The following is a 25,626-nucleotide window of genomic DNA, read 5'->3' as shown; positions in this document are numbered from 1 at the left end:
GTATTCATGAAATTATTTCCCCATATTGTTTCTGTATTTTGTTTTTAATGCTGCACTCTTGAGATCTCGAAACATAAACAAGTCAGATCTAATCAAATGTCACTGGTCATGTTAAATCACTTCAAAATCGACAGGGGGTGGAGTTTCATTGGTCAAGACAATCTGCATTCTACTCACTGCAGGATCAGGGTGACCAATCGGATGGCCTCCACAGCCACGTCGTACTCCTTGTCGAGGGTCATCGATACGATGCGGTCCTGCAGAAAACACATGTGTGTTTGAGTGTGTGTTTGCAGTAATCGTCATGTGTCTCTATACTCTGCTCCCATCCTTTCCCCATAGGTCTATCCATCCATTGGTTTTACCTTGAAGCGGTTGGTGAAGAGCTCTAGCTTGGGGAACAGTTCTCTGTTGGTGTACAGGTTCTGCAGTGCCTTCAGACACTTCAAACGCACCTCGCCTTGCTGGGGTCAGAGAGAGGTTCACGCAAAGAGAAAGAGATAGAAAGTCAGATGGGACAATACACAAACTCTTGTCCCCCAACTACCTCAGCTTGTAAAAAATAAATCTCATAGTGATAGGGTTAGCAACAGGGGGGTTCACCTACACTTCACCTACACTAACATGGCCTAATCCCATCATTGAAAACCAAATACCTATTCACAAACGAATATCCAAATAACTACTGAATACTGAATCGTAATGAATCTCGTACCCGGTCGTGCAGAGTCCAGCCCACGTATTTCAGGTAGCTGTCGTTGAGGAAGGCGTCGCTGTACATCTTCATCCACACACCGATCTCCTCGATGCAGATGGCTCGGATCTCTGCAATGGCATCCCTGGGAGGGAGGGGGGGGGACACCACATTCAGACACACTGTGATTCGTCGTTCAGATTGCATTAGTTTGTCATAATACGGTACATAACGGTAGTTTGTTTACCTGTAGCGATGGACGAATATGCCCTTGAAGATGGAGTTCATCATGTTCTCGATTTCGTCCTGGTTCTCTTGGAGCTGAACGGACAACGGAGACGAGAGTTATACCCGACACAACACACAGTCAAAACACAACACACAATGAAACTTAACACACTTAAACTAAATAATCAAACAAAACACACCACAACACAGAACACCACACAGCACAGAACAACACAAAAAGGAAACTAAACACACAACTCCAAAGTAAACAACACACAGTCAAACAGAACACACAATGAAACACAACACAGTCAAACGTAGGAAACAATAAAAACACAACACACAGTCAAACGCAACCCCCTCCTACCTCTTTCCTCTTCTGTAGCAGCAGCTCCAGCTTCTCGTTGGCCCTCTTCCCGGCCATCTTGTTCCTCTCTGCCTCGTACTGCCGCTGCGTGTTGTCCTGGTGGATGCTCAGGTTCAGCGCCACGTTCACCAGCGCTGTCATCAGCTTCATCGCTAGAGACAGAGAAGAAAGAGAGAGAGGAGAGAGGGGTGGGGAGGGATCCAGATGAAGAGAGAGAGATCAGGGAGAGATGGGGGTAAAGAGTGACAGAGACAAGAGAGATTGAACACAAGACGGAGAGAGAGAAATGGGGGATGAGGACAGTATTCAAGCATTCGATTTTAATGCCATTACGTTTTCCATTCATCTATTCAATCATCCACGATGAAGACATTAGACAACAAGCTTCTTTTTTTTTGTCTTTGTAGTAAAGTACATTCCATTTTACGTTTTTGTTTTTATCTTCCAACAATCCAGCGGTTGAAAACCTTCACGTTACCACCCACAGACCTCCCCTGACAACGCCGCCATACAGCAGAGGGGGAACCGACCAGATGACCATGGGGATTTACCTGCCAGCGTGGACGTGTGTCTGAAGGCCCGCACCTGGGAGTCCGACAGCCCCGTGAGCAGTGAGATGACCGTGTCCATCATGTACTCGTCGTAGATGATGCTGTACTGGCACTGGCGAATCAGCACGCAGATGAACTCGCAGAAGTTGTAGCGGAACTTCTTCCACAGGGGGCCGGGCATGGTGAGTGGGTAGTCGCCGCTGTCCTGTGAACAAGGAGACGACGACGATGACGCGAAGAGTAGATATACAGTCGGACCCATGCTGTGATGGTTGGGTGTTTTTTAATTCTACTCTACAGTCGTGTAGCCAGCACGCCAAAGTGATTTACATTGTTTGCGTGTCATTCATTTGCAGTGGATGGACATTGAAGTGAAGAGGAGCATACGGATAAACAGCTTTGCAGTTGGCTTGGTTCAGAAAACACTTATTTTTACAGACGCACTTATCATTACACACAGGCATCATCTATGTGTTACATATGGTTGGCCAGAATATTACAATCTTATCGGAAAATCTTAACGTTTGCCGGCCCAAAAAATTGTGGAAACCCCGGGGGAGCGAAGCAGCAGCAGCTTTTGTAGCACAGTGAAGGCAGGAGCTAACCTCGTCGAACTCCTCCGTCATCTTGCGGATGATCTCAGCGTTCTGCATGTTCCGGAACATCTCGATCCGCACCGTTCCTGAAAAACAGAGATGAGAACAATGAGGAGATGATAGCAGCAGTACAAACACACACACTGCGTTCACAACAATGACGGCATGCAGAGATCAATGTTAGCATCAACGGCAATACCAGTGCTGAATAATTCAATTTAGTTAAAAAATGTAGTGCAATGCCACCTGGACATTTTAGTCAAAAAGAGCATAGTTTCTTTAGTGCAGGGCAAGTGGTTCCATGGTTCATGTAAGGCTTGACAATTACAGCAACAAAAAATCAGCTATTCCAGTCACTTAATTATACATTTTCTCTCATATTGAACATTTCATTTTTGACTGCTTAGTGTGTTTTTGCTGGTAAGTTAAGATTTAATTCGACCACTACGTAGAGGAACATGTTATGTTCCTAAGAATCTCACGTTACACTGAAGGCTTGACTGTGCGACCCTGTGTCTCTATTCTCACCCTTGCAGCCCGAGCACTGAATGAAGAAGTTAATGAGGTCCAGCAGCGCTATGTCCCGGTCCTGTTTGTACGACTCGATCCAGTCGTCCACAACAGACTGTGGACACAAACACACACAAACACAAACACAGTTCAAAGATAGATCTTGTCTATTTGAAAAGACATAAATGAAACAAAATTGTACAGAAAGTTTGCAACATCTTTACTTAACCTCTCTTGATAGAATTGTCCCTATTATAGACGTACCTGCATGGCACTCTTGCCCAGTTTGACCACTTCAAACAGGGTGACGGGGTCCCCGCCCTCCCCGTTGTGTACGGCCACGCCATTGGCTTTCCCTCGTCCTCGGGTCACGCCCACAGCCTTGTCCGTTGGAGACTTCCGGGGTTTCTTAGTGGCCGACTGTGAGAGGGAGGGGGTAAGAGGTGCCATATGAAGTAATCACATCAAGAAATGTAAAAAATAAAGATTAAAAAAGTGTTCACACATGAGACCCAGGCACATATAAGGCATAGGCCTGTGTGTTTGGAGCCTTTGCATGCGACAGTTGTATACATTAAATGTGTATGTAATACTTGAGTGCATTTAATATAAATTCTGAATTATTAACTTGCATTGAATGGCGAATGGCCCTTTAGTTTTTATATTTCTCCTACCAATCATTTACTAAAGGGAACTTCAACTTGACTTTAAATATGGAGTTACTTATTATTATTTGATTTTTTTAAATGTACGCAAGGTGGTTACAAGCAAACACACAAACCAACAAGATGGAAGTAACCGTCTAAAAAAGGGCCGGTAGAGAGCGGGTCTCACCTGCTGCTGCTTCCCGGGCCTCCCCCTCTTCTTCTTCCCCTTCACCTCTGGGTCTTCGATCTCGCTCATGCTCATGCTCAGGCTGACGGCATCGGGGGCCGCCGACTCGTTGGACGAATCCCTGAGAAGGGTCAGCGACAATGAGACCCCAACGACGACACAGGCGTTTCGGATGGACTTTTTTAAACCCAAATCATGCTTCAAAAGTTTCAACTTGACTTGAAATATATAGTTACTTCTTTTTTTTTTTTCTTTTTTTTTTACACAGTTGGTTACATGCAGACACACACAATCCAACAATACTGTTTGTACCCAAAACATGGTTCAAAAGCGGTTTATAAAAGAGGTACGGCTTAAGGCCTTTTTATGGTCCCACGTTCCCGCAACGCAATGACTACGCAGACGCTTCGACGCAGTCGTGAACGTTTATGGTTCTGCGTCGGGTCTTAGTAAGCGGACCAATCACAGCCTTTGCTGCTGCGTCGCCTCAACGGAAGGTCACGATTTTTGGGAGGCGTGCGTCCGGTCCTTGCAGTGGACGCACGGAGGGTCCGCAAGGACGTAAGGGGTCCGTAACCCCCTTGCGTTGCGGGAACGTGGAACCATAAAGAGCCCTTTAAGTGGGACGTTAAAGTTACGTCTTTTAAAAACCAAACCGTCCACAGCATTCTTTCTAGTTTTTGGGGAACTGGTAAACCCATTGAACCCCCGTGGAGCAGAATGCATCACAGGCCACCGTCACCTCAAACATTGTTATTAAATGATGGCTTATTTGGCATAGACCCGGGACTTACTGCAGGACGGGTAGCTCGGAGGTGATCATCCTGGCCAATCAGGGGTCGCGGCACGATCTGCAAGCTGTGTGTGTGTTTGGGTGTGTGTGCCCGTCGTCGGGGTCGTCGTCAGGAAGCAAAGTTGAAGGCGGCGGTGTGACTGGAAAGGGGAAGGGGAGGGGGTGGTCTTCGTCTGGGGTCTACTCGATGAGAAAGATGCTCGCACTGCAGCTTAATCTCCACGCCCTAGACAACAAAACAACACAAGAACAAACACACACAAAAGGATGTTTAGTCAATCTACATAGCCATTGAGTAATGATGCTTTATGGTGTTATTGTAAGTTATCAAGGGTACATGCATTATTAGTTATTATGTAAATATATTCCTGAGAAGATGAAAGCATGGTGTTGTTAAGGCCTGGTGTGTGTATAGGAGAAAGGATACATGACCACTGGCCATCAATCAAACCAATGGGAGACGATCTAATGTCATTCTCAGAAGATCGAAATGGTAAAAAGCAGGGGAGAGGGAGACACCAACTGGCCACGTTGAGAACTACAACAGCCAAATAATGTGGTAGACCATTTGTTGATGTACTAAATTGAAGTTAGAAAGAACGTTTAGCAAATGTGTCTTTGTGTTGTTTTTGTGTACACAGCTTTGATTAAAAGTAAGAATAGGAACTGGTGATTTGAAGCAAAAATAAATGCATCATAATTGTAAACATTATATATAAAAATAGTTTAAGTGGTATAATGCAATGCAAATCTGAATGTAATTGAGAGTGATTTTATTTCATTATTGCCAAAGATTTTTTATAAAATCCTAAATTAAATCAAATGAAAGAAAGGATAGCCAACAGTTGAAACCAACCACACAGACAAAACAGCAGAAACAACCGCAAAATGCTTTGTAGACACATTAGCAGTTTGACTCTGAGGGCAAACGCATTAGGACGACCGGCGACTGGTAAGGAAACAATTAAGTAACGGTCTACTACCTGTTTGCATGATAATGAAGCAGCCGAGACATGTTTGTGCAGTACCACCACTTAACCAGCGGGGGCAGTATGATCCACAAAGTCCTCGACCCCAAGTCTAATACCAGAGTCTTAACAGTTTCATTTAATTCTACCCAGCTAAAGGTTGTATTCGAAAATTAACTTAGCCTTCTATAAAACACTCCTGGAGCTTATGGTCACTTTTATCACTTTACATACTGTGTAGCATGTGTATTTTGCTCAGCAGTAGTCTTAAGTGTGTGAATGTATGCGTGTGTCTGTGCGTGTGTGTATGACTGTGTGAATGAAACAAGGCCTGGGCAACAGTAGGGGGCAGGCTAAGAAAGTGTGTATTTAAATACTCTCTTTTTCACGGTTTGTATAACAGCTTTGGCAGGGCTGCCTCTGTCTCTCCGACACATATAGAGCAGCAACTAACTGTGACCAACCACAGGGACCAAAAACAATACGGTTCAGACCGAGTAGATAATATATTAAATAAGTAATTGTGATAAAGTTGATTAGTGATCATGTTGCAGTGTCATGATGATGAAGAAAAGCAGCTCTTCAAACTTTCTAAACAGAATTTATTTTCTCAAATTTATTTTAAAATGTGTATTTTATTCTGTGGTTGGAAGAATCTAGAATGTCTTGATCACATTCACAATATGGGTTCCAAGCTTCGTCAAATACTAGTCTCACTGACACAGTACAGGTAAACTGTTCTTATTTTATATTTTCATTTTAAAGTTGTGCGATATGTGATTTAGGTTAAAATGACTGTTCATAGATGAATGTTCATCATTCTTTCGACACTTCATATTCGTGAGCATGAATGAAACTGATCAGTAGGTTATTGTGAATCATTACATTGTTTTCAACTAGAACCCCCCCCCACACACACACACACTCTTTCTTTCTGTTTGATTCACTCCCTTTGTGTATGTCTCTCTGTCTGTCTGCGTGTCTCTCTCCAGGGAAGAGCCTGTATCTGAAGTTGTGATGCGATTGTTTTCTCTGTTAAAGAAACAATTCTGGGGATATGTGTGTGCGCGTTTGTGTGTGGCTCTATGTGTGAGTGAGCGAGTGAGGGAGAGAGCGTGTGTGTGTGTAATCAAGTCTGGGAAAGATAATCCCCAATGAACACCGCATCTCACCTCTACACACAGACAACCACGCTCCTAAAACACAAGCCTAGGAGTGTGCAGTGTTTGTGGGTATTGCCCTGCTACTGCCGGCCATGGGCTGACTGCTGCTCTATTCTATCTGGAGTTTAAACCATTCCAACCGACCAACAATGACATTATCGACTTCACAGGTTATAGAACGTGGGTTATTGTTTGAACGTGTGTGTGTGTGTGTGTGTGGGTGTGTGTGTCTTGGAAAGATAAGAGAGTGAAAGATAGAGATAGCTATGACACATACTGTGAGACTTATTTAAATATGACAGACTGTTTATTTGGTACTTATGTGGAAGTGAGAGAAGCCATTGCTGAACACACACACACACCCACCCAACCCACACACACACAGCAGTGTCACGGGCGCATTGTGTTGTTAAACAGTCGAGGGCTACTTTGTCGACAATGTAACCGTGTGTGTGTGTGTGTGTGTGCTTTGGAGCGTAAGTATAAAAAAAACTGCCGAGAGTGAGAGAGACACGTCAGGGGAGCATCTGTGAACCACTTAAAATGCACGTCATGCACTGCGTGTTGCCACGGCAACCGGCTCGGGTCATAAGCCGGACGATGGCTATGTTTGATTGGCTCGGAGTCCGGAACCGACCAGTTTGGGCACTGTATAGTGTCAGGTCAGGTCGAGTGTAAACTGTGCTGAACCGGTTTGTTAGCGTTCGCTGATTGATAAGTCAGGTCTGTGGAAACACTGTGGTTGCCAGGGGTTATCGGAAGACGGTACTTTAACATATTTAGCATAGTATCATGTTTTGTGTGTGTTGTTTAGTGACAAAACAAAAAGGTTAGGTCAAAGAAAAAATAGAAAAATTGTAGATTGTAGAACTCTAGATTACTGACAGTCTTTCATACAGCCAAGTCATTCATCACTTCATGATTGTATTTTTGAAGGTAGAGATAAAAAAATAAAGTCCTGGAAATATGATACCAAACACAAGCCTGATACATCCTGATATTGTTTTGTACACAATGTGTATATGTCATTCCTCTACAGACGCTGTCAGTCAATAAATCAATAAGTGATTATGACATACTACACGAAACGGGCTGAACCAAGCAAAATGTATATTCTGGACAAATAACGTGTGTGTGTGTGTGTGTGTGTGTGTGTGTGTGTGTGTGTGTGTGTGTGTGTGTGTGTGTGTGTGTGTGTGTGTGTGTGTGTGTGTGTGTGTGTGTGTGTGTGTGTGTGTGTGTGTGTGTGTGTGTGCTCATTCAATAAGCCCACACACACGCAGCATTGCACACGTAGTGTACCCGGGTCCCCGGCGGATAATTTATCGTATTACGACAACCTGAGATGTGGCCATTGTAATTGGCCGGTATTATGCCCCCTGCGACGGCGTAGTGTTATAAAACACACCGCCTCGTAGGGGGAATCACACAGCACTGCTGCTGCTGCTGCTAGAGAGGATGCACAGCTCTGAGCAGCCGGAAAACACAGTCCCAGTCCACCGGCTCCAAGAGAGGTGTTCTATAGCAGAGAGTGTACTCTATTGATACGTTCTACAGTAAACTGTCAGTTCTACAGTGGTGTGTTTTCTACAGTAAGAAGGGTTCTCTATTGATACCTTCTACAGTAAACTGTCAGTTCTACAGTGGTGTGTTTTCTACAGTAGGAAGGGTTCTGTATTGATAAGTTCTACAATAATGGGTGTTCTACGGTAAGAAGTGTACTGTATTATATGTTCTACAGTAATCCACTCCATAGTGATGTGTTTTCTACAGTAAGAAGTGTTCTGTATTGACACCTTCTACAGTAATCTGTTTTCTACAGTAAAAAGGGTTCTGTATTGATACGTTCTTCAGTTATGTGTTTTCTATAGTAGGAAGTGTTTTGTATTGATACGTTCTACACTAATGTGTTTTTTACAGAAGTGTTCTGTATTATACATTCTACAGTAATCTGTTCTACAATAATGTGTTATCTACAGTAGGAAGTGTTCTGTATTAATACGTTCCTCAGCGTTGTCTTGTCTTTTTCTACAATAAAAGCGTTCAACATCAATACATTCTAAATTAGGAAGTGTTCGGTATAAAGACATTCTACAGCAATCTGTTTTCTACAGTAGGAAGAAGGAAAAAAAAACATTGATTTTGCATTAAAATGGTAATGAGTATCTCAAGGTCGGCAGTCTGAGTAGCAGTACAAGCGAGCTGACACGGCCTTCTGAGCGGACTGTAATCACTTTGCGCTAGGCTGAGCTCAGTACTACACACACCGTGTTGGAGGTAAATTGGTGTATTGACTTATTTGCCAACGGCTCCACAAGGTATTTTGACAGTTGTACCGGGAGTACCTGTGTCAAATTGCCCAAGCCTTTTATAAACACTAGCAGGGGTAATCCATTTTCTTTCTTTTATATTTGATGGGTGATGTTATGACAGATGCAGCCAAACTACCGAGCTTTGCAGTGGAGTAGTGGGGTAGCGGTGTTTAAAAGAAGCCCGGGGTACAGTACCATTTTAAAGAAACATTAATTTTAAAACTTAGGTCATATAAAGCGTTCCAACACCCGAACCAAGGGTCAGGATAGTGTAGTAGGGCCAGCCAAAAGGTTCTGGGTTCGATCCCTCCTCCATGTCCACAGCCTACCGCCAGCCTTGAGAATGATTCCTAACTACTACCTGCTACGAATGAAATATAAACAAAGGAACTTGCTCCACCACTAAGAAGTAAGATTGCAACATACTTTTATATATCATATAAATAGTCCAGTGGCTATCCAACTTTTTAATGTTCCACATAGTTCAAAACTCGTAGAAGAACAAATCAATGTTTAATCATTTATTTTCCACTAACTGATTCAGTTAAAATGGGATGCATTTGAAAAGATTAATTAATTAAACATTTTTTTATTACTGCATGTTTGTATAGCGACAGCTACTGTTGACTTCCAACAGATAACAATGGCCCCCGTACATGTAAGTCTCTCTCAGGGGTAAGGCCCCCCAGACAAACATAGCACAATATGCTATATTAATCTATATAAATATCGCTGCAAATAAATACATGGGATATTTCTATTTGCCAAAGGTAAAGCTCTCGCCTGTCTAAATGGTCTAACTTCAACTCCCTCTGATTATACAACAGGAGATTCATGTCAAGGTAAGGAGCAAGACACTGGAAATCTTTGTAAGTGTAAATGAGTTTGATATGAACAGGATCACAAGCTCTGTGGTGGGGAAACCCTCACCGTGACACCTTTAAACACCTGGCAGTACATCCACAGAACCTGATAATATCATGAACACCAACACCAACATTGATGCAAACATCCATCGTTGATTCAAAGATGCCCAACAAAATGAACTGAAAAACGATCGGTCAATTAATCAGATAGAGCCTTATATTTTCCCACTCAGAAGACCCAGTCCAAAAATATGTTTTTAGCGCTTATAATCAACTGTTGACAGATCCATAACTTAAAGTAAGAAAGAAATGTAGGCAAAAGAGTGCCTGAGCTGCATGAGGACACTGTTGAGGCACTCATATATATATATTACCGGCCAGAGACAGAGAGCCGTTCCCGCACCTGTGGTAAAGACTGTGTCTTCACCAAGACTGTGTCTTTACCAAGACTGTGTCTTTACCCCTACGTCTGAACACACCTGTTTCCAACACCAACTATGGCAAGATTTGGTTCAGAGACTTTCAACTTTACTGTGTGTGTGCGTGTGCATATGTGTGTGCGTGTGTGTGAGCACCAGGCTGTGGTAATCAGACGCCCAAGTTAGCGTGCGCCAAGATAACCGACTCATCAGAAGCAGCAGCAGCACTGAGCAAAACCTCTGGACTACACTGCTGGCTTGAGCCCTGTCAATTATAACCATCTCCTAAAGAACTCAGTTCTGGTACCTACAGTGAAATATTGAAGGTATATTTGTAAACAAGGGTTGCAGAGGGTAGTACACCCTTTGCAACATCGCTCCAGTGTGTGTGTTTGTGTGAGTGAGTGAGTTAATGAGTGAGTGAGTACAATGGATGGAATTTACTTTTATATGCCAGATATTCTAAACATATTCGATTTCATTTATCTCTATCACAGTTCAACTGGCAATTCAACATTACCAACACGACGAGGAAGACTGAAAAGATGACTTCAAACACAGTTTTACTTGAAACCTTTTTTAGTTCCTCTTAATTGTCAATGGTCATAAAGAGGTTTACAAACTGTTGTTCTTGATAGATTCCCATTGCTCTGCCTCGGAGTAGGCTTCTATTTCAAAGGCCTAGTCTCCTGAGTTCAGGGCTGTGGACAGCAGGGGTCTAATCAATATAAAAATTACATTAAATAAGGTGCTAGACAAATGAGCTGCGCCAAGCGCTGCCATAGGAGAATAATGAGAAATTGTAAATAAAAAGATTGGAAGCCAAGTGGGTGTCATAAAAAAAGCTTCACAAATCAGACTGCCAAGGATTCAGCTGATTACACTCTCATATATATATATATATATATATATATATATATATATATATATATATATATATATATATATATATATATATATATATATATATATGACACACAAGAGAGTTCTAGCCCTATACCAAAAGTCCAGAGATACCAGAGAGTTTCATGTGTCCGAGCTCCACCAACCTTTTAAAAGGGCTATTTTATCATCAGAAATTGTGAACCGATCTGATTTAATTCATGAATATGGATAGTTCCAAAAGCCACTTTCTCTATCTGTTATCAAAACTGTATTAAAATAACAAACCTGTCCAAAGCAAGTTTTTTCATTTATAAAAAAATGTCTCCAAATGTCATCAGGGTATTCTTTATGTTGTTCTTCACATGCAGTAGGTGAAGCTTTGTAGGATTAAAGCAGTCAACATCAGATGTGATAATCTTGAAAAGTCTAAATTCTGATAAGCGTGATCCAATCCTAAATGTTTTCTAGAATACCAAGACAAGATCGGACTGGGCTATCTGATCCTGGATCAGAAAATATTTGATTTCCAAATCTGATCAGATCTGAATCAGGATTAAATTTAATCCGGGCCCAGGTGTGATGTCAAATAGCCATTTCAAGATTTTATAGCGACATCACACGTGGGCGTGTCCACCCAGTGGAATGTTCCAACGAGGGGCAATCCCAAAATCTCCTGTCACGATTATCCTGGCCAAAGATATAGCGACTCAATGTGTGGATATTCACAATTATCGCAATTCACGATAATAACTACAATGGAAATCCACAATTTATGGGTGTTTTTCATCGTGATCCGTAATAAAACTTGTATGTTGTCCCATCCCTCCAAGCTTAGGCTATCTGTGTATCCACCATAAAGAAACATCCCTCCAAGCTTAGGCTATCTGTGTATCCACCATGCAAACATGGGTGTATGATGGATGGAACATAGGGCAGGATTTGTAAATGGCTTGCAATTGCTCTACGCACCAGGTGGTGAAAGACTGCCCCTTTAATATAGGATGGTAAATTGTGAGTGAGTAGATAACACTTGGGTGCAAGGTCCCCTTGATCTTGACTGTGAGCCACACGGCTGTGTGAAGTCAGTCACCATCATAAAATAAAAAGGTTGTCACTTCCCTCTTCTTTCAGAACACACACACACACACACACACACACACACACACACACACACACACACACACACACACACACACACACACACACACACACACACACACACACACACACACACACACACACACACACACACACACACTAAAAGCTGGCTGGACTATCACTTAGGCCTGCACGATAAATCGTTATAAAATCGTGATCTCGATTCGCCTCTGTGTGGATTTAAGGTTTTGTTATTTTTAGGCATTAATTTACAGGTGTGAGGAGTTGGTTAAGTAGTTATAAAAGGCCAGCAATTAAAGACAACGTGCTGCTATATGTACAAAATAAATCAATCCATTTTTGATGCTGCACTTATTATAAGTTATAAAGGGTCATATGAAACGCAACGTGCTAGAGGTGCCAAAAAACTATGTTTGGTACTGCCATTTTTTTTTTGTCATGGTTCATGTGTGCAATAAAAATTACATTTCGTGAGAAAAAAACGAACGGAGAATCGTGATTTCAATTCTAAGCTAAGAAATCGTGATTCATATTTTTCACCGCATCTTGCAGGCCTACTATCACTGGAACCAAACAAACATGGACCATTACCCTCTGCAACCCTTGTTTACAAGGGAATACTCTAAATATTTCTCTGTTTTTATATACGTGTTTATTGGGAGATAATGATTACCTCCTGGACTTAAGCCAATGCCGTGGTCCAGAGGTTGTGTTGCTGCGGCTGCGGCGGAAATATCTCTGCGCTCGCTACGCTAACCTGGCGTCTGATTAGCGCAGACAGCCTGGTGCTCTACTGCTTACATCTGCAGAACTCAGTGAGGAGAAGGAGGTGGGGAGTTACAGCCAACCTCTGTCACTTTTATTTTTTTGAAACAAAAATGTTTGTTACAGAAGTGGAGATTGATTTGGATTACAAAAGTGTACAATTGTGATTCATGAATAGCAGCCATCTGAGCTAGATCAATTGATCACAGAGGGAGAGAGGGAGAGGTGTCTCAGGTAATACAACTAAACAGCAGTAGATGGCTTCAGTTAAATCCATGATAACAGTGATTCTGATAACAGTGAATGAAGAGGATTAGAGTAGGAACGTATAATGGCCAAACCCTACAGTAAGCTCTACACACTATCAATGACCAGTTAGCCTGCTGGTTCCCTCTAGACCACTTCCTCTATTCAAAACCAATTTAGGGAATATGAGAAGTAAACATGCAACACAATCATTGCTACATTTACATTATTAGAAAAGTAATTCGCTCTGCAGGCAACACAACGTGAGCTTAGTCCTTCTCTGCTGAGATGAATAAAGTATATCTTATCTTATCTTATCTTAATTTGACAGATACAGCTTACAGGGGGGAGAACACGGCTATGTTGATATTGACAAGGAAGTCAGTGAGCTGTGGTAACGGGGGGGGGGGGGGGAATTATGGATGGGGCTAAAACAGTGATTGATCAATTAGTAGTAGCCGTCTACATCAATTTTTATTTTGTTTGTGTTGGTTTTTTAAAAAGAGCATACAACTCCAAAACCATACACACAATAGTCTGTTTTAAATTTCTTTCTCGGCTTCTCATTCGGTTGCTTTTCTCTGTTTTTGATCATACACACAATCTATATTTGATGATGGGCTTTCCTTCTCATCAGACAGAGCAGGCTGATTTAAGACATCCCTTTGGTCTCTGGTGACTTGTTATGCCAACAATGCCACCAAAAGTGATTTTACCAGCCTACTCATCATCTTTGTAATAATTCTTAAATATGGGTACAGGAGAGGTCAGGGTAGTGTCTACCTGTAGGCATGCATCTCAAATTCCCTGTGAATCTGCTATCAGATAAGGGAGTCTGCCTAATGATTTAATAATGAGTCAAAGATTATTTTTGCAGTTGTGACAGTACTAGCAACTACCTTATTTGCTGAAGCAACTTTCTGGCCGAGGCTTTACAATGAAGGCCTTTTATATTTAAGCTGCTCACAAGGTCTGCTATAAATTAGATGTGTCAGACAATTTAAAACTCCTTTCCTGTACCGATGACACAAGAATGAGCGACAGACCAAAAGCCCATCCCGCTCTTAAGAGTCAATAGAGTCAGCAATTAAAAATGTCTGGCCCAAGGACACCTCAGCAGAGCTGAATTACAACACCGGCACACTGGCACAGCCACCCAAACTAATCACAGGGGGCTTCTGTTCCAATAGGATGAGACGGTAGTGAGAAGAGAATCAATGCCTTCGTTTCACGGCCAATGTAGTCCAAGTCAGAGAACACGTATAATCCCGTTTAATCCCAGACGGTCAACCGTGGCGGTCCACTTTAAACAAATTAGGATTATACCACCAGGAATAATTAGACCAGTCATCGAACAGGACGCGCGCACACATGCACACACACAACCATCTGTTATAGCAACCCTCTAGGTGGCTTGTTTAACTAAGGAAATGTGGAGAGAGAGAGAGAGAGATGTAGCCCTAAGTGAATATATTTTTAATGTCCTGAGGTAGAGCTCGCTGAATAACTGATAAACAGAGAATGAGGGGAAAGGTTGAGAGAAAAGGAAAAGATGAAATACACATCTCTCTCTCTCTGTCTCGATCTCTGGCACTTGCTCGCTCTCTCGAACCACGAGAGAGTGTGATTTGGTGTGTGTGCGTTGTCACAGGGTGAGATGGAGGGGTCGGAGGTGAGAGAGCAACAGCCCTCAACCGGAGGGAGTGATGGGGGGGGGGGGGTCTCAAGAGAGAAACAAAGGAGGGGAAAAGGTAATTTGTTCTCTATCTACACCGTCTCACATTATTTTCCTCCTCTCCCCCTCTCTGTCGCTCTCTCACCTTGGCCCAGATTCGCTCCCTTGCTCTATCATTTTTGCACAACAGAGAGAGAGAGCGAGCGACAGAGAGAGAGACGGGAGTCACACACAGAAATGAAACCATGAGAGACACACACACACACACACACACACACACACACACACACACACACACACACACACACACACACACCTCTGAGACCATTACCCTCTCTACATTATTAGTTTCTAATGACCGGGCGACACTGAAGGTTTCACCAGAGAAGCCTTCTAGCTGCAGCTATTAGCTGCAGCTAGAAGGCAAGCTAGAGGCCGAGCCTATGAGCACACAAGCTAGAGGCCGGGCCTATGAGCTAGCAGCACAGCAGACGAGTTAATGGCGTCTGAAACATAATAAAAATAGCAGCCTAGCATCCAGGCATAGTGGCCTTGCCTATGAGCGTCCTAGCATAGAAGCGTAGCCAAAGCCAACAAAGCAAGTGACACTATCCAGGGCCAGCACTCTTATTTAGAGAAGCCAGCTCATTAAATTAAAATCATTAAATAAACGCAGCGTAAGCAAATCCTAACGTGCTACTGAATGTTCAACAGGTTGAGATTTATGGCTCGTCTAATTGACACAGAGAGGAATGTGATTCTACCGAGATGAGATGGTAATGCCAAACTCATCCAATGAGGTTGGGGTAAAACGGTTTATTCTATCAGTCTATATCTGCTATCGTTACATAAACGGCTTTTAAGCATACCAACTACAACGATGAAAATGTTTGGTGAAAGAACCAGCTACCGTCCATGAATAAAACATCATAACAGCTTTTATTTTCATCCGATGGGGCAGCCCCGTTTGTGGCTTGTATGGAGCTCTAATATGCGTGCCGGGGAGAGACTGAGGACGATCCGAAACACTGGAGGTGGTTTAATCTTGTGTTGTGAGACCAGATTGGCAAGAAGGGGAAGAGAGCTATTCAAGCACTGCGGTATATACTGGACTATCCCCAAGACTTGACAGGGGTGGATATTCCTGGCTTTATACACCTGGACAAACCATACGCTATAATCTATCATCTGATCTAAAAAACATCTGCAGGAATAACCTCATACTACATACATATCAACTAGTAAAATGACTAGAGTTAATTGGTAACTATAGCAGAAACTAAATAAGCCTTACTTTGCATCACCATGCTTATGTCATGCACAATATTACCCAATTATATAAGAACTGCATTTTGGCACGTCATGTCCCTTTTGTAATCTCTGCATGCAATGGACTTTAAATATTGTTCTATTCATCGGATGAAGTTTATATTAAATATAACTGCTGGTAATGGTTTACCAAGATATACACTGGTGTTAGCTAATAGGACTAGTCTCAAGACGTCAGTATGCTCCCGCACTACAAGGGTTTTCAAGAGTTCATAACAATACATTTAGCCTAGAACAACGCAATAGCACAAGAGAATATCCAAAGCTATGTATTTTTCCACGTTTGACTCAAATAAAATGAGCAGTAATATATATATATATATATATATATATATATATATATATATATATATATACTATATTCCCGTCCTGCACTGACATCTCTGCTGTAGAAATCAATAACTTTTTAGTATAGATAGAAACACAAGTCAGTGTGCTTCGGAAAGTGAATCGATACTTAGCTAGGCAGTGTAAACAGCTTTAATAGCTGAATCCCTCCTCCCCCTCTTCTTAGGGTGCTTACAGCTGGTAGTTTAAGTGAAACCTGTGACATTTTCTGGCCATCTGGTTTCTTGCCAGTTCATCTCTTGGACTGAAGTAGGCTTAACACTTGATGAAATCCCTTCTCAAGTCAATGCAGTGAGAGTCTGTGCATGTGTTGTACCTCCCAAGAGGCAGTGTAATTCAGGTTATCAATCTTGCGGCTTTTTGCAGCCAGAGGCCAACTTTATAAACGAATGTAACCTGGCAGATCGATGCATTATCTTCCCTGCTTGTAGACCACTACATCTTATGTAGGCCACAGATGGTGCTCCTGGAAAAGACTTGGTTATGGTTAACCCTCTTTAAAAGAAAACAATGTTCTAGTGCAGTGATTCTCAACCGGTGGGTCGCATCTAAATAATGGGTCAGGAGACCATTTCGAATGGGCCACGGATCATATGCTAAACCTTTATCTTTAGAAAGAAAATCATAAATTAACTGCTCTTTCCATGTTCATTCATGCTTCAATGGCTTATACTTTAATTGAGTTCAGCCCTAATTGTTGCAGCTTTCTGTGCACACACATGTTTTTAACACTGCATGAAGGCATTGTTTATTACTGCAATATTAACAATACATTTCGTGATCTAATGACTAGTGACAGATATGGGTCCTGAGGGTAGACCGGTTGAGAACCACTGTTTTAGAGAATCCAATCACAATGTGCTTGATGCTTTTATTTCACATTTGTCATGGTTTATCTAGAAGCGGTCTCTATTATTAGAATACCAGTTATCCAAGTTGGAAACGTGTTAAGATATAGCTACCTAATGTCCAAAAGGAAAATCATATAAAAAGGAGGGAGATTAAGAGGGATGTACAAAACAAACGATGGATGGAAAGAAAGAAAATATGGAAGGGAGGGAGGGAAGGACAGAAAGAAGGGCAAAGAACAGAAAGGACAGAGAGAAATAATCCCTCATCCACGGGTGCTAGCTCCTCACACGAGCCGCCGGTCTCGCCAGGCCTGTGTGTGAGTCGCGCAGCGCCACGGCAGCTGTTCTGCAGGCGGGACTTTAATGAGATGTTTGAGTCCACAAAGCTTTGCTTTGACTGCACCTAAGTAGCAATACAGGATCTACCGCTGTCACCGGCAACTGAGACACCTCCCTTCTTGACACAACAAACATTTCTGAGATGCTCACACACACACACACACACACACACACACACACACACACACACACACACACACACACACACACACACACACACAGCTCAAGACTCAACATTATTACGTTTGCTCAGATAGAAACACGCCAGTTGCCAGACTAGCATCAGATTATATTTCACGCCTTTGGGCATTTCTGCTATACCAGGCTTTGTTAGTAGACTCAAATGTGTGTCTAACACAACCACAACCATGTTTGTAGTTTATCCTTATAGATATACAATGAGATTTTATGAGCCTACAATGGAAACATGGAATGTGGTTGCATTTATCTTGAATGAAGTTATTGAGCAAACATGCATCTGAGAGCATCTAATTAGTCTCAGTACATTTTATTGAGATATGTTACGTTGAGACCTAAAGAAACCAGGTGCTTATTTCATTTGGTGGAAAGGTGAGATGACAATAAATTAAAAAAAATAAAACAGAACTAATATTTCAATTTAAATTTTAAAATGAATTGATCTAAATCCAGGAATCTCGAAATCTTTCTGATATCTCATCATCGGAAAGTCTTCGTAAACACTCTGATGTTGGTGTGTTTAGAACCAAAGGAAGCAGAGAAACACGGAGCGGAATTCTAGACAATACATGGAGTTTAGTCAGAAAACAAGCAGGCCTGAATATAATAACATGTCTATTTTGGTACATACATTTACCCGCCAGTTTTGGTCGGACCTGCTAACCGAGATTTACCCGCCAATTGGAAAATCTAGCCGCACATGGCGCCTGGCCGGTGTTCGTTTCGGACCCCGTCTGCAGGGATATCAAGGACTTAAATGACCTCTTTGTAAGAAATTTCGATATTTTGGTGGTCCATGAATTTTCATAGTTACAACTGAAGAAAAGAGCATATTTCTTTCAGCTTGTGGATGTAGAAAGTCAACATTTATTAGTACTTAGTACACTTGATTAGTGGGTGTCCAGGAGAATGCAGTGTGTAAACAATGTACATAAAGTAATGAAGATACAAATGGATAGAACTGATGCAACGCTGCATTAGCTGTTCGTTTTGAATGTCACAGATTAACAAGACCTCAAAATCTACGGCATTAAGAAAACGAAAAAAGAGGCTTTGGCTGGTCGAATCACTGCCAGTCAAGATGCTCTTGCCAATACTTAAACAAAGGTTTGTAATCTAAATTAATGACGAGAAGCTTTGCGGTATTATTTGTCAATCAATTCCTCAAACAACCCAGGCCCAGTGACTTCATATAGAGGCTTCCTTTTAAACAAAAACATCTTATTTAAATATTAATATTAATGCACAGGCCAGAGGGATACCAAATTCACGTTAGGGTCATGGCCCTCCAAGCCAGAAATGTATCCGCTATACGCTAGTGGAGAAATCCTCATCATACACACATCTCAGCTCTTGTTAGGCTAGGGGAGAGAACTAGTTCAAACCGGCTGGTCTGGCCGCAGTGCATCCTCTAACCAGACTTGTGATGTATCTGCTGCAGGTTAGCGAAGCCCCTTGAAGCTTAGCAACCACAGAGCCATGTAATAGAGATTGGATAAGATTGCTGCGGCGCCAACACACACACACACACATACACACACACACACACACACACACATCTTTAAATGTGGCACAGCTGACAGTTGAGCTAACAGTTATAGACGACTGTTACCAGCCAGTACTGTTGGGCAGGGGCTCCTGCCATAATACTGATTCTCAAACTCCTGTTGGAGGCTGCTGGAGAAGCTATTCAGGAGGGAAACCTTCCAGGTCCAGTGACACTGGACACATTAGTGCAGTGTTTCCAAACTTGTAGGTCCGGAGTCCAGTTTGGTGGTCTGATATGTAAATAAGTGTTATCGCAGAGAGGGCGATATTAGTTATTTGATGGTGCATGTTTGTACTACCAGAGATAATGGTAGGTATTTCTTAAACAAACAGACTAACCATTCTTAGCATGGAGCAAGCACTACTATTCAGTGGGACATTGATGTCTGTGGCAGAAATGGTAGGTTAATGGTGTTCATAGAAGTAGAAGTAGATAAATAAAAGTGTACGATTGGGTTGCAAGAATTTAAAACCGTTTTGGAACCACTGCATTAACGTATAAGCTGACAGGTCAGTTTCCTAAATTGAAGCCGTTCCTGTGCAGGCCTGACTGCAGTGGTGTGCAGTTCTTTAGGTCGTTTTAGCCACATTTACATAGTCAAATGCTTGGATGCGCTGATTTAACTAGCCGGGCTATTTCATTTTACTAATGGAATAGCCTTAGTTCCTCAATTGTGTGGCCTAATTTTCCCAATGGTTCTCTGGGATTTTTGCGTAGCGCATAACACATAACCGTAGAAATACAAAGCATGTCGACTTGCTAATTATAATAACAGTTTAACATCCTACACCAATTTCGTCTTTCTCATTGTGAAATGGAACCATTTCTACATCTGGTGGAGTCAACTAGGTGCTAAAATCCTCATCCTCCTCACATCAAATCACAATATAGATTCTACGACCTCAATAGTCTCGTAGATCACTATCCGTTGCAGCCAATTAACACAAAGAGAGGACTCGGTGCTAGGTTGAGCTGCTGTCTCTGATGTTCCGGCCTTCTGTCTGTTACTCAGTAATACTACTGTTGTTCCAACATGTAGGATGTAGCCAAGGAACATGGAACAATGAACAACGGAGAATGCAAACAGAAAATTGGTAACCAACTCCAATGACCCTGTCGGTTTTTGTTTTACAAAAATGTATTACATGTTTATTTAGAAGGTTCTATGCAGCTCAACTGTTAGTGTACATTTGCATTGAACACCAAGGCCAGGGTTTCGATCCCCTCTGGGGTAAGTCTAGCTGACAATGTATGCAATGGATTTGAATAACTTTTGCAAAAAAGCATCCATTAAATGGGATATACCATCATTGTAGTAATATATATTTTAATTTACTATATAGGCCTATAGCCTAGCTAAATCAACATACATCTACAAATCTATACATCTATCTGTAGGTAATGCATATTTGTGGCAATTTTATTAAGCTTCAAAACCACAGGCCAAGAGGTTTTAAATTGGCCATTAAAGGCTGAAGTTTTCATTGAAAAAGTAATTTTCAACTGTTCCAGGCACAGCTGCAGTCAGGAACAATAGCAGATCACTATGATAGATCTGATAGGATTTAGCAGAGCGACAGTCTACAACCGCAAGTCAAGGCTCCTAGATTACAAATACAACAGAATACAGCCGCAATACAAGAGCAATACCAGTATCAATCATTTGCCACTTATGGCTTTAAACAAGTATCTGATTGCCATCTTATATTTGGAAAGCCGGTGGGATTTGTAAAAGACCGTTTTTTTTCAAAGACAAAGACAATGCAAATACATTGGGTCATAATGTGTTCCTAGTTGGTCAGAGGAAGACCACTTGGGTGTGGTGTCGTTATGTTGACAATTTTACAATTATCATAAGTAGTGGCCGGCCGATATTATCGGCCGATATTTGCGTTTTTCTTCTTCTTTTTTATTCGCTCACATTTTCATTGTGTTTTTGGCTCTAACATAGTATACAGGCATGTACGGCTGACATATATTGGAGGACGATTGAATAACCAGTCAAAATGTCTTATTTTCCGATCTACTCTGCGTCAAAAGGAGTGTCACAGGGGCAGCCAGAAAACTGGACAATAGAAGAGAAATATTTCTGTCTGCGATTGCCATCATCGTCAGACAGGGTCGCTGAAATAACAGCCCCTGGCTGAAGTCGAAGGCACTTTCATAGTCTGGTGCGGCATGAGTTTATAGAAGGATGTGGGTCAGACATAAGTCTTTTCATATGAAGTTTCATTCCTGCTCTTGGCTAGGTGACCTCCACTGGATTTGTTTAGTCAGTATCTACTGTTAGCGCGGGGGACCTTGATTAAAGTAGAATACTTTTAACAGCATAGAATGGTAGATATTGTTTAATCATCATATGATTTCAGTAATGTGATGTTTGTGCAGCAGAACTTTCTGATTAATGTGTGAATACTATGCACATAATCAAATAAAAATGATGGTATTTCTACATTACCGCCAATGACAATTGATTGAATTCACAGTACAATATAATCACAGAAATTTAAATGCATAAATGCGAGCCTGAGACAACAACCAAGTCAGTTCATCTCGGTAACTGTTCTGTACAGGAACCGTTGCCAGCTATGTTTTAAGTAGCCAACTAGTTCCCTGATGGTCTTATATGGCCCATTGTTTAAGAGTGGAGGAATGCTGTGGTTAAAGTGGAGTTGGCTGAGGATTATCCAAGTGCACAAACATAAGCTACCTTCATAGTTTTGAGCTTTTGTGTCAAAAGGCACATACCTGATTATTAACAAAAAAATCCTGATCAATGAGTAAAACCCATTACAGAAAAATCGAATAGGCTGATGTATAACCATTCACAGCATGGATATCGAATACAATTCCATAGTTCTGACATTCCAGAAAATAACATTTCAGCAGAAAGCAACAAGCACACCTGGAGCCCAGGTCACTGGATAACGACGGTTAGCAAAAACTAAAAAAGCCTCCCCAACTGCCAAAAGGCAGATATTAAAATAAAATGAACAATACAGATGTTGAGTCCCATATTTCGTGAGACATTCAGGTGATAATCGAAAGGTTCAAAACAAACAAGCGTTGGTCAGAAAAAGCACAGTGATCACATGGCTCTGATTGTAAACAAAGCAGTTATGCAACAGCCAGGGAATCGTACAGTGCCAGAGGGTGCTCTCTGACCCACTGTCAAATGTCCCCAACACAGCTGTATAGCCTTTAAGTCTAGTGTCTAGCATCTAAGGACTTGTCTGCAAGCCTATTCAAACAGCAAACCGGTTCCAGGAGCCCATCCCCCTCCACTGTGACTCACGTTCACCGCTCAACATTGCCTAGTTCCCGCACAGAAGTGGGCGGGAAGGTGGACATATGTGCCATAATAATTTAACGCACGAATAAGTTCATTAGACAGACGTCTTTTTACTTTACGATATGCAGCAAGCAGACGACAGGAGGGGGAGAGGCATTACTCGTCTGCGAACTTGGGGCAAGAGAACCTCGGGGTTATTATTTACTTCCTCATAGTGTAGCAACCAAGAGAAAGGGGAGAAAAATCAGATCACACATCCCAAACCTAGGAGGCTGCGTATGGAGCAAAACAGTATTGTCTGGAAACGAAACTCTCTGCAAACAACGTAACAAGTAGCATTGCCATCAAATACAACCAAGACACTGGCAAGATGAAAAGACAGAGCAACCCAATATGCGTTTGCCAATAGAAAACGAAAGATGAGGGTGATGCTTTTAATTCTGTGCCTTGCAAAGCACACCACACCACGTCACAGCGCATGGCTCCTTATTATTTGTTGACAAGCGAAACTCCAGAGCCGGATGATTAAATGGTGTCAAAGCGGGTATCGTTGGGGCCATCACTTGCCACCCAGCAAGTTGTATTGGCGAAAGGTTTGAGCTAGCTGGCGAGCTAATGGTTGAGCTATAATGTAGCAAAGGAAGAGCGAAAGCACATTCACCTCCGTTAGCTGCTGTGCCCATCCCCCAACTAACCAGCCTTCCCCGTCTTGTGTCCACCATCTTTAATCTGTGCTCCGTCTCCCTTCCCTCTGCACAAAACATGACCAAAACACAAAACACTCACCTTTAACGACCATCGCTGGCTCAATTATCAACTTCCGAAATTATAAGTCGATATTTGTTTTAATATTGTGCGTATTTTAATATTGAAAATTGGCCGTGCGAGCGGAACCGCGCCTTGGAGAAGAGCAGCAATCCTAAACTGCCATCTGGTGGTATTTTTCTCGCTGTAATGCAGTTGTGATGGCGCAGCCTCAGACCTAGACAAAGCTGCCCCCTGGCGGACACACAGCATAGCGGACACGCGCCCAGGGGCGAGCACAGAAAGGGAGGTACTGCAAGACCCCGCCAACGGAGCACTAGCGGGGACGCGCAAACATGAGAACGGGGAGGACTGTGGCCATACTCATTCTGTGTATGTGTGTGATCATTTCTCTCTCTCTCTCTCTCTCTCTCTCTCTCTCTCTCTCTCTCTCTCTCTCTCTCTCTCTCTCTCTCTCTCTCTCTCTCTCTCTCTCTCTCTCTATCACTTTATCACTCTGTCTCTTTGCTTACTTACCTGCCGACCTCAAATCCAGGTCATAGAGGTGTGTCATTGAGACAGGGTGGGACAAGGGATAAAATAACCAGTGAAACAGGGACAGAGAGGTTAAGTGTTAGTAATTGAACGACAGAGTCGAGAGAATGCAGTTCAATCTGAATGAATGAGGTATCTTACATCAGAAAATCCCATGTCATGATTGACTCTGTGTGTGTGTGTGTGTGTGTGTGTGTGTGTGTGTGTGTGTGTGTGTGTGTGTGTGTGTGTGTGTGTGCTAGCTTTGGCAATGCAACCAGAAAAAATAGGACAAAGATGAACACAAAGTAATGCTATTCCATGAACTCATTATCCATGTTGGCACACACACACACACACACACACACACACACACACACACACACGGACACACACACACACACACGTACGCACGTGCGCACACGCATGCACTTATTAATCTGATGGATGTGCTGTTGTTGTTGTCTTGTTTTTTACCATGGCAACAGCACGTAATGACAAAAGGATACATCCCAGCTCCAGGGCTAGACCCCCCCCCCTCACACACACACACATCCACACACACCCACACACACACACACACACACACACAACTGCACACATTAAATACACACTCAAATCTGTGATCACATTACTGCTCTCTAATAGATGGGGCTCAGAGCTATCGTACAGGTGTCTTCGGGATGTCGATTTCCCTGCTCATATTCCTGCAGGGCCTGCCTCATAAATACACACTTTGAGGGTAGGTCAACTAAAAGGTCATCTAAATAATCATAATTTCATCTAATAATGAAAACAAAAATGATCTGCATATTATATATTTTTCCTCTGGTCAACCCCCAGACCAGGAAGTTCATGATAAGAGCCCCAATGTCCACACTCTACAGGCCTAACTAACCCTTACCTGTTTAATGATTTAAGAAAAAAACAGTTGGATTGCATTGGATAAAACTGCTTATTTACTCTAAATAAACAAATTGACTGTTTATATATTGTCAATACACTCCATGCTCACTGATAGCATTCCCTCAAATGGCGAACACATTTATGTGTTTGGCACCTTCAGTTTGAAAAATGTAGGGCAAGGCAGACTAATATTGACCCCTCGTAGCACCCAACTCCCTTTGTCTATTCCTCAAACCAGCCACTAATATTTTTCCTTTAAAGTTTCTAGTAGTTTCTAGAGAGAATTGTTGATGTGGTTTTGACAGAAGCAGGGAGGCTTGTTTCATGAGTCTGTGCTGCTCGAGGTGGCTCTTTTACAGCAAAAAGAGTGCTTCACGCATAAAAAAAAAAAGAAAATGCTCCACCTTACAGTTCTGTAATTTATCTATCCACATCCTGAGACTTCGGATCCAGGAATAAATAAAGCAAATCACGAGAGTCTCACTATGACTTTATAATCACCGGCTCGGTTATGCCTCCAGGGGGGAATATATTTTCATGCTCAA

General features: G+C 42.2%; 1 protein-coding gene across 3 annotated transcripts in view; it reads right to left on the bottom strand.

Annotated features, from left to right (window-relative positions):
* stag1a (STAG1 cohesin complex component a) overlaps window positions 1–23,825 on the bottom strand; it is a 36,207-nt gene extending 12,382 nt beyond the window's left edge. For all 3 annotated transcript variants that reach the window (XM_079752370.1, XM_079752371.1, XM_079752372.1), the window contains exons 1-12: window positions 23,684–23,825; window positions 4,575–4,799; window positions 3,781–3,901; window positions 3,211–3,366; window positions 2,965–3,061; window positions 2,446–2,522; window positions 1,841–2,045; window positions 1,290–1,441; window positions 942–1,015; window positions 716–839; window positions 366–464; window positions 178–257 (exon numbers count right to left, since the gene is read on the bottom strand). In XM_079752370.1, the coding sequence (XP_079608496.1) occupies window positions 178–257; window positions 366–464; window positions 716–839; window positions 942–1,015; window positions 1,290–1,441; window positions 1,841–2,045; window positions 2,446–2,522; window positions 2,965–3,061; window positions 3,211–3,366; window positions 3,781–3,901; window positions 4,575–4,603 (1,214 nt within the window). In that variant the 5' untranslated portion in view covers window positions 4,604–4,799; window positions 23,684–23,825. The remainder of the gene's footprint in view (window positions 1–177; window positions 258–365; window positions 465–715; window positions 840–941; window positions 1,016–1,289; window positions 1,442–1,840; window positions 2,046–2,445; window positions 2,523–2,964; window positions 3,062–3,210; window positions 3,367–3,780; window positions 3,902–4,574; window positions 4,800–23,683) is intronic.
* Window positions 23,826–25,626: the final 1,801 nt, after the last annotated feature.

The sequence above is a fragment of the Pollachius pollachius genome (assembly GCF_949987615.1).
Source record: "Pollachius pollachius genome assembly, chromosome: 15".
Lineage (NCBI taxonomy): Eukaryota > Metazoa > Chordata > Actinopteri > Gadiformes > Gadidae > Pollachius > Pollachius pollachius.
This window is presented reverse-complemented; position numbering and strand designations above follow the sequence as displayed.